This window comes from Callorhinus ursinus, unplaced genomic scaffold (assembly GCF_003265705.2).
Source record: "Callorhinus ursinus isolate GAN/ISIS: 27379988/994484 unplaced genomic scaffold, GSC_fseal_2.0 scaffold21, whole genome shotgun sequence".
Classification (NCBI taxonomy): Eukaryota; Metazoa; Chordata; class Mammalia; order Carnivora; family Otariidae; genus Callorhinus; species Callorhinus ursinus.
Window position 1 is genome coordinate 2,546,996 of NW_027397083.1, and position 10,120 is coordinate 2,557,115.

General features: G+C 35.5%; 1 protein-coding gene across 1 annotated transcript; it reads right to left on the minus strand.

The window, feature by feature from the left end:
- Window positions 1-213: 213 nt before the first annotated feature.
- Window positions 214-1,164, minus strand: LOC112829720 (olfactory receptor 5J3-like). The gene has a single exon (XM_073904926.1). It carries the CDS (start codon window positions 1,150-1,152, stop codon window positions 214-216), a length of 939 nt encoding a protein of 312 aa, XP_073761027.1. The 5' UTR covers window positions 1,153-1,164.
- Between the last annotated feature and the right edge of the window lie 8,956 nt (window positions 1,165-10,120).

Sequence of the window (10,120 nt, forward strand, 5' to 3'; positions counted from 1 at the left end):
ACTAGGTCTTGAGAGAATGAAACTGTTGAGTCGCAAAACAATGAATGGTAAAATACAGTGATTTTCAGTCTTCGTGTCAAACTCAACACTCATGTCTTCAATTTCATGAGACTACCCTGATTATAGTTTTGTTGGTGCTTGTGTCTGTGATACAATTTTAAGGAAAGTCTATCTATTTAATGTTAGGCTAACAAAGCCGTGGACAAGATTGGGTCAGTTGGGAGTTCTCTTCCACCATATTGACCTTTTGACTGCATCTTTCACATCTTTATTTCGTAAGCTATAAATCAGTGGGTTTAGCATGGGGATCACCAATGTATAAAACACAGCAGAGACCTTCTCCTGTTCCAGGGAATACCGAGAACTTGGCTGGATGTAACTAAAGGTCACAGACCCATAGAATAAGGTCACAGCAGTCAGATGAGAGGCGCAAGTGGAGAAGGCTTTGTACCTCGCCTCAGCTGAGCGGATTCTTTGGATGGCAATGATGATGCACATATAAGAGACCATGATGATAGTGAAAGTGAACATTGCAATGACCCCAGAGAATATTAAAAGCAGCATTTCATTGTTATGGGCATCAGAACAGGAGAGTTTCAGAAGAGGGGGAATGTCACAGAAATAATGATTCACAATGTTAGGACCACAGAAGTCTAGTTTGAGCAAACCTATTGTGTGCATGAGCGAGTTAATGAGCCCACCCAAGTAAGATGCGACGACCATCTGAATACAAACCCTTTGGGTCATTATGACTGTGTACAACAAGGGATTAGCTATTGCCACATAGCGGTCATAAGCCATCATAGCTAGGAGGATGCCCTCTGTCGTTACATATACTGCAAAAAAGAAACTCTGTAGAACACAACCAGAAAATGTGCTGGACTTGTGTTTCGACAGGAAATTGACCAACATCTTAGGAGCAAAGACAGTAGAGTAGGATATATCACAAAAAGAGAGGTTGCTAAGGAAGAAGTACATTGGAGTATGAAGATGGGCATTTAACCAGATCAGGATAATCATCCCCCAGTTACCTGCCAGAGTGGTGAAATAAATAAGGGTGAAAAGCAAAAAAAGAGGGATCTGCAAATTAGGGTTTTCAGTTAAACCTACCAGAAGGAATTCCTTCACCCCGGTATGGTTCCAACCTGCCATGCATTCAGGTTTATATAGCTTTTCAGTTGCAGGACAGGATGATATCACTCAAATGAAAAAGATATATGTATAATTTCCTCCATGATCCAGTATCCTTAATAGTATTGGGGTGTTTATGTTTACCCTGTAGTTGGTTGAAGAAAAGAAATTAACTTCAGCAGTGGGTTATATGTATACTAGACAATCCATTACAGTAACTCAAATTCTTGGAACTAGAAATCATTTTATGCCCTGCTTCTCAGTTTCCACATCATAAATATTGAGAGAAGGAAACTCTTCCAGATTCCAAGAAAGTATTAATTGGTAAAATTGACAGCCAAACCCAAAAATGCCTTATACCAAACCTCTGACTCATGCTAGGACATATACAAGTTCTCTGCTTACATCAGCTACACGCTGTGGCTCCTTGTGATAGAAATTATTTCCTTATCTTTTGGCCAAACTGTTGCTACTTTTCAACACCTAGTTAACTCATGATGCTGACTTTCATAATATGCAACCCTTTTCCTTTCCAAATCTCAAACATTGGAACTTTTTTATGCCCCAACTTCTGCTCAGATTCTGCACTTGGAAGATCAATGACTGTGTCCTCTATAAGAGCTGAATTGAGAGGAGGAGGTAGAACAATCTTTTCTTCATTGAGTATTGTTAAGGCCAATCAAAAAATAGCAATGCAATCTAATTTGAAAGCCCTTCCCTTTTGCATCTTTAGCTAACTTCACCTTTGCATCTTTTTTTTTTTTTTTTAAGCATTAAAAAAAACCCCCCAAAAACCCAGTGTCAAGAGACAGGGTGTGAAAAAAAAAAAAGAGAGACAGAGTGTGAGGGCGAGATACTGCAACTATACCTATCAGATATGTCTTGTTATTATAACAAATAAATATATAACTGATTAAGTATTATATGAATATTATTATATATTTAAGTTCACAATTCTATAACTTCATAAGTATATACATGTTTTTATAATTTGAAATGACATATACTGGTTTATGACTAAAAACTGCTTATAAGACAAAGGAAGCAAAAAATCAGATAACACACAAAAAATAAAACTTAAATAATCACAAATAAAAATGTAAAAAACCCACTATCGACAACAACTTTGTCATACTGAGAGACCCCAAATTATAGCTTGGATAGTTTAATTTAAAAACAATACATGTTGATTTGAAGTCTATTATATCCAGGCACACTAGGGTTGTAGTAGGAAGAAGTATTAGCTTGTTGTAGCAAAAACAGTCTTAAGCTCTGAGAATCAAGTGTTTGTGTGCATGCCCTGGTTTTATTACAGACAGGATACAGCGACAAACTCAAGGAAAATAGAAATTAATTCTTAAAATGCCATTACTGGATTCATAAAATAAAATTATATCTAAAATATTTCTAAAATACTATTATATAGATATGAAAGGAATGGTTTTCCATTTTCCATAAATGTGCAAGTAGCCTTAAGTTACTATATAAACCAAATATTAAATACTGTAAACACACATGCAGACATGAAAATATTGAATGTAGGTATTACGTAAATTTTGCCCTTTTTCCCATAAAATGAAAATCTTTGAAGCCTTTGAAATATAAATAACTCACAAGTTAGGACATTGTTTTCTGGCTACTTGGGAACAATACCGAAATCATATAGCTGGTAGCAGGTTCTTTTAGCATGCGGAGATAAGAAATATTAAAAGTTTTAAATCAACCTACATTACCACTTCTTAAATATATTCACAACAAAACGAAGTCCAGAATAAGCTAAATATCTAGTGAAGACGACCAGGTTTTCATGATTCTTAAAAGACTAATTGCTGAGAGTAGAGATTTTTTTTAATGTTTGGTTGTTTTTCTTTTGGGGACATGAACTATAGCTCATGTGTAGATGTGAATCTCAGACGTCCACAGGTTGGATCATTAGCATCCTTTCCGGTCTCTTGAGACTGGAGCTAATCATGCCCCTGCAGGTCTTCTCACTCACCATTCACTAGATGCCTTTACCTTCACTTTGATAAAATGCAACTTCCTTTTATAAATAAAACACTCACACATCTTGGGGTAAAGGCACAAAACAGAGAATAAATGCAATGCAGGAACTAAAGAAATGTGTTCCACTTGCATATATGCTACGCAGACAAATCTTCAAATGTTCTAATGATGAAACAACTGAGATTGTCTTTTTTTTTTTCCTGTGAAATGGGAACATTCACACATGTTCTATCAACCTCATTGGTTCCTTATGAAATTAATCTAAATTAATGCATGACATCATACTCTTCAAACTTTAACAATAATTTACATTAAATTTTTATGAGATTTTACACACATACACAAACACACAGAATTGAATTGTATACTCTCCTTTTGGTTTATTTGTATAAAGTGTATGTTTTTCTTTTCTCTAATAATTCAATAGACAGCACAGAGCTGTGGATTATGTCTTATAATTCTTTTGTAGCTTCCATTCTACCAAAGTGTAGACACATTAGACACTGTGGAGATTTTACATATATTTCACTTTATTAGATTTTTGCGTAATTTATATTTTGCTCTCTTAATCATACAAATAATATATTTATTTCTGTATGTTTGGGAAAGGGTAGTGGATGGTTTTGTTAAGGTGTGCTGTTAATTTTAACATGAAAACAGAGTAAGTTACAATACATGCAGATAAATAAAATAGTGAAGTCATGTCAATCCAAATATTGTACAAAAACCAAAGAATTATCACAAATTTTTATATGCAGTTGTGAAGATACCAATAAAACAACATTACAGTGTCTTCAGATACAAAATAGAATATATTGCCATGTAATGAGAGAAAAGAATTTCAGAATCCAACAAAACAGTCAGTGAGGAATGGAGTTAGCTACATGATGAATTAGAGTTGCAAATTAGAAGCAGGGGGAAAAAAAGCAATATGGTTAAATGTAGCCAAATTAATGGCACAAACTCTAAAACCAACTGTTTCATAATTTGTGAAGTCATTGCTACAGTAACTCGAATAAGGGATCAGTGTCAATGGCAAGAAGAAAATCCTATATTTGCTGGCCAAAAATATCTTGGCTGATATACAACTTAAGTTTTCTGAAATGGAATCTTTGACTTTCTTGAGATGGGTTAGTTCCTTCAAAAATGGGGAAGTATTTCAGATCCTAGGAAGGTTAGATTTATTATGGAAATGGTAAACTTAAATTCACAAAACCCAGAGTTTAAGAAAACTTGTTACATTATAGCATCAGACTGATCATATTTATGAAACCAACTTCAAATACATAATCAGAAACTGACTTAGAACTGGGTGTTTTGTTGAAAATTGAAGGGAATGTTAGTATGATTTTAAACAGTATAAAGTAATAAGACCATTTGGAATTCACCATATTTATATATTCATGTATTAAAATATAAAGCATTTATGTTCTTGTGTTGATTTAATTAGTTGGCCTAATAAGATAGAGAAAATAAAAAGAAATCTATAAATTCAATTTAAAATATAATCAGTTTAATTAAATAAGGTTATATATTATGGCAATTTTTAAGAGTCCTTAGAAAAATGATTGTTATAATTTACTAGTTATATAATTAGAGTACCCTGTTTTGCAATTTGAATCAAAATGTAAGGAAAAAAGTTGCTTTTTATGTTTATTACAGCAAAACACCACTTGTTAAATAAAATAATAGAAAACTAGCAATGAAAAGTCTTTTCTGTGTGGAAAAGTGATTCTTGAAGCTAACAAATAATTCACATTTCAGGAAATAGATGGCGAGTAATTTGTTCAATATTCCAAAACAAAATCACTATTCATATTAATTTCCAGCTTTTTAGATAAATGATATTTGAAGTTTGATATACTCATCTTATCAGTATGTTAATTGCTGATTACACACTGAAAACTTCATTATGTTAAGATTCTCATGTATCATTCATGGAATTCTGGTGACATTGGATTAAAAAATGTATCTTTCTATATGCATCCATGAAATCCAGTACTAAATAACAAAGAAAGAAAGGAGAGAAGAGAGGGAGGAAGGGAGGAGGGAGGGAAGGGAGGAAGGGAGGAGGGAAGACAGAGAGAGTGAGAGGAGAGGGGACAGAAAATATCCATATAACTTTAAATACAAATTGTAAAATAATAGATAGCCTAAGACAGACATTAGCGTTTTTTTTTAAAGATTTTTATTTATTTTTTTGAGAGAGAGAGTGAGAGAGAAAGCGCAAGCAGGGGGGAAATGGTAGAGAGGGAGAAGCAGACTCCCCACTGAGCAGGGAGCCCAGTGTGGGACTCATCCAGGATCCTCAAATCAGGACCTGAGCTGAAGACAGACACCTAACCAACTGAGCCACCCATATGCCCTAGAACAGACGTTAGAATTTCCATCATTATTTTAAAAGCTTTTGTAATTTCACTTTCATAGTGCAAAGTTCAATCATATGAAGAATGATTTGTTATTCAGGTAAGGATTGGAAATTGAAAATTTAAGAAGAATTACTAACATGACATTCTTAGAATATACTCGGCATTCTTCAACATCTAGACCTATGTCTGGCAAACACTACCATTTAACCCCCTTCCCACTCAAGATCACAGACATTCTTTAACCTTATTTTATAGCTATAGGTCAGATTTTACCTCCTTGTACAAGCTTTTCATCAGAGACCCATAGTCAAAATCTATGTCTTTCTCTAGAAGTGCCTAACAGAATGCCTGGTTTATCGAGTTGTACAATAACTATTAGTTGAAAAACTGAATATATTTTATATTACTCTACTCACCATCTTTAGAGTTTTAGGTAGAAATAAATAATAGTTGTAAAAATTATAAAATATGGAGGGATCGATTAAGATATTTGTGCATATCTATGTGTGATATGTGTGAATGTGTGAATAACTAAAGATGAAAACAAATAATAAAATGAATAATTGAGCTGCATTCCAGAATTATCAATGAAAAGCTTGCACCACAAGCAGAATAACCAACAATTGCCTATTCCTCTATAAATGGATGACAGCACTCAAACTGACTGTAGAGGCTGACATAAATTCTGTGAAAATATATTCGCTAGTGAAATGTGAAGCAATACTTGTTAATATAAAAAACTAAGACAGATGGGCTATTTCTCAGAAATGACCGGTAAGGATTAACTTATTCAAGAGTGATTCCTCAACAGGCTGTCTTCTTGCAAATTTGCATGGAAATCAACTACAGATCAATGTGAAGGCAGTAAGGAAAATGCTGAGGTGAGGAAGCAGGGAAGCCACATGTCAAAAGCTTCAACATCAGCAATTGGACTCCATTCCCCTGATTAAACCAGGAAAAAAGATGGTGTTTCCTTAACCAGGAAGCCTGAGCTAGCAGATGAGGCTCCTGTCTAACTAATTATTGTATTAGAGGTTCTTGACCTTTATCAAGTCATGGGGACGCTGATGCTTCCCAACATATAAATGTTGAGGTGGAATCTTTGAGTGGTCATTATTTTGCCTACCATACCCACTCGGATGGTCATTAAAAAAAGTTTCTAAGCAAAATTACCATTTTTACACTGTAGCCACAGATTTTAGGCTTGTTTGTATACTATTTATTTTCGTGATGGTGATAACAGTTATGGGCTGGTCGACTCACAAGACACCTTATTTACTGGAAGATTTGTTCCTATAAGGCTAATCTTGCTATGTGGGCAAATGTCCACCCCTGTCAGCCACATGTGAACATGGCCTGCACCCTGAGGCTTGTCACTTAACCATCCTTATGTTTCCACACTTCGTCCATGACCTACAATTTCACAACCATACTTTGGTTTGGATGTTAAAGAGCAGTGCTTCTCAGGTTTCTAAGAAGTGAAAAAGATCTAACTACAACTTCAGTGGTGGTCTTTTTATTGGATGAAGGTAAGTGAGCTGACAAAAACAACTGAAGTCTGACAGTCATGCTATGCCAAATAATCAAGAAGACCACCCAGTTTCGGGGGGCAAGTGAATTAGCCTGAAATGCTTGGCCTGGCAAATTTTATACTTCAGAATTATTCTGTTAAACAGCCAAGGAGGGATATGCGTCCTGGTTCATAACTTGTATTATATCTAGATCAACATCAGCAGTCTTTGAATTGGGGAAAAGCCCAGATGTTTGTCTAAAGTGTACCATCACCATCCTTGGACATCTTTTGGAGGAGTCTTAGATGGTTTGGCTCCTGGTTTAGTAAAAGGCTTCAAGTGTCACCACACCTTTGTTTGTTATGTCCACAATCCTAAATGTACATACTTGCTCCTGCAGCGATGTCAGGGATCATGTCTACAGCACTTTTTAGAGGAAATGGAAAGGATCACTGACATAGTGAGGCAGAAATCATGGAAGCCACCATTTTGGATAGGAAAGAAAGAATTAGAGTTAAGAGTTAATTTGTTCAAAACTAATTCTTTGCTGGCTATGAAAAGTTAAGAAAATCAATTATGATACAATGTTGTGGTGGATCAAAGATGGCTGTCAACTCATTGACACACCTCCCCTTGAGTCTGGGGTCACCTTCACAACTTATTTCTCAACAGAAGACAAAAGGGGTGATGTTCTGGGACTTCCGAGGTTAGGACCTGAGAAGCTAGTAGCATCTGCCTTAGTCTTTTGGAACACTTGCCCTTGGGTTATCATAAGGCCATCTTACTGAAGAGAACATTTGGGAAGACCAAAAGGAGATGCCCTAAGACTGCTTGAAGAAGAGATGCCCAGCCAACCTCAAGCTATTCCAGTCCCACGTACTCAAATGATCCCAGATGAGACACCAGACACTGGGGAGAAAGGAGACTATCCCTATCTAGCCCCTTCCTACATGGTAGATTCCTGAGCAAAACAAATGGTGGTTGTTTTTAGCCACCAGATTTTGTGGCAGAGAAATATACAACCAGAACAAATGCTGGCAGGGCAACTCAGGTCATATATTATGACATTATTTGTATAGCTCCACCCTAAAGGTTTGGACTCCAGCCCTTGCTCACCCAGATGGGTGGTGGTGCCCCTTTGTGGCAATGTCAGGGTTTTCTCTTCTTGCATGGTCTCAATTGTAAGGCTTGTTTTTCAGCCTCAAAATCAAGTTTTAGAAGCTGGTACTCTCCCCCAACTAGTGAATTTTGAGTTTGCAGAAAAGAGCTAAAACAGGGTTTGGCCGTGACATATGGGTATTCAACCCTATCCTCTGATGGGAAGAAGGAGGGTTTGTTGCTTCCCCAAGAATATACATTAAAAGCCACATATCCTGCTTCTCAATAATGATGGCAGATCCAGCCAGATTATCATACATTATCTCAAAATGGGATAAACATTGATGAGAACAGTATACTTGATGTTGCTTCCATCTGTGAGGAGGGATGACACCAGGAGGTGGTGCCAGGAAATTTTTCTTTAGTTTGCTCAAGAACACATAAAACAGAAATGATTTTTGTGGAGCATAAGACCTTTTACCTTCTTACAGGAGGGAAATGATATGATAAAAATCCTGGTTTTTATAAACAATGAGGACTATGTTTATATAACAATGCAATGTTATTAGTATACATACTTAATTAGAACTAATAATATAGCAGTTATAAATTACGGCATGTCCTCACCATACTTAGCAGCTCAGAGAAAGTATGGATTCTCAATTAATACTTAGCCCAGTCTCTATCAACTGGGCAAACATCTCATGTGTTCCAAGAAAGTATTTTTTATTTATTTCTCAGACAAAAGCTACTTATGGATGTATTCTTTGGAACATATCTTTTAAATATGACCAACAATTTTTTTTGTTTCGTGTCACTAGAAAAAATGGTATTTTTAACTCCTGCCATGAAACTCACTTGCCCCTGCCCTCCAATGCTCAATGTAAAGGTAATAAAGATATAGAATTGTCACATAGACTTTATTTCTGACTTGAATAGAGATCTGCATTAAAATGTAGATATTATTACAGAAGGAACACCATTTTTAGGATTTTAAGTTTGTATACTGCATTGCTTTCTTGTAACTGAAATGTAATATAGCTTCTCTGGTAACATTCTTTCTCCCCATAGACAGAAGCAGAAAAATAAATCTTATAAGATGTGATGACCATAAATACCCTACTTTATTATAATTTTTTTTCTCTACTGTAGCCCACTTCTTAATATATATCCATTCAGCTTTAAATTTATGTGCTTACTTTATTAAAATTATGTGTTAATTTTCTGTGTTCATGCAGTAGATCTTTGAAATAAATCAACATTAGGGAATAATGCAGAACAAAATAAATCTTATTGAGATGTTCTTACCAAATTATTATTCTGATATGTTCAGGCAGTGACCTCACTCTCATGGGTTTCACTTGCTTTACGGACAAAGAAATAGTCTTGACTAAGTTCAGTGGTCTCACTCAGGGGTAATTTTGCCTCCAAAGAGACAATTAGCAATGTTTGGATACATTTAGTTGTCCTAGATAGGGAGGATGCTACTGTAATCTAATGAATACAGATCAGGGATGCCGCTAAACACCCTAAAATGTACAGAGTAAGCCTCTCTTCCTCCCCAATAAAGAAATATTGGCCCAAAATATCAATAGGAACTTGGGTTAGATAAACTCTTAACAATTTTATAGTTTACAAATACACTGCAGTCAAAAACTGGGCAGAAGACATGAATAGATAGTTTTCCAAAGAAGACATACAGATGGCCAACAGACACATGAAAACATGCTCAACATCAGTGGTCATCAGGGAAATATATAATGAGATATCATCTCAAACCTGTCAGAATGGCTAAAATCAACACTACAAGAAAAAATAAGTGCTGACAAGGATGTAGAGAAAGGAGAAACCTCTTGAACTATTGTTCAAAATGTAAACTGGGCCAGCCACTCTGGAAAATAGTATGGAGTTTCCTCAAAAAGTTAAAAATAAAACTACCCTATGACCCAGCATTTGCACTACCAGGTATTTACCCAAAGAATACAAGAACACTAATTCAAAGGGATA

Coding starts and splice junctions, on each gene's coding strand:
- LOC112829720 (XM_073904926.1), bottom strand. CDS start 1,152: ATGGCAGGTTGGAACCATACCGGGGTGAAGGAATTCCTTCTGGTAGGT.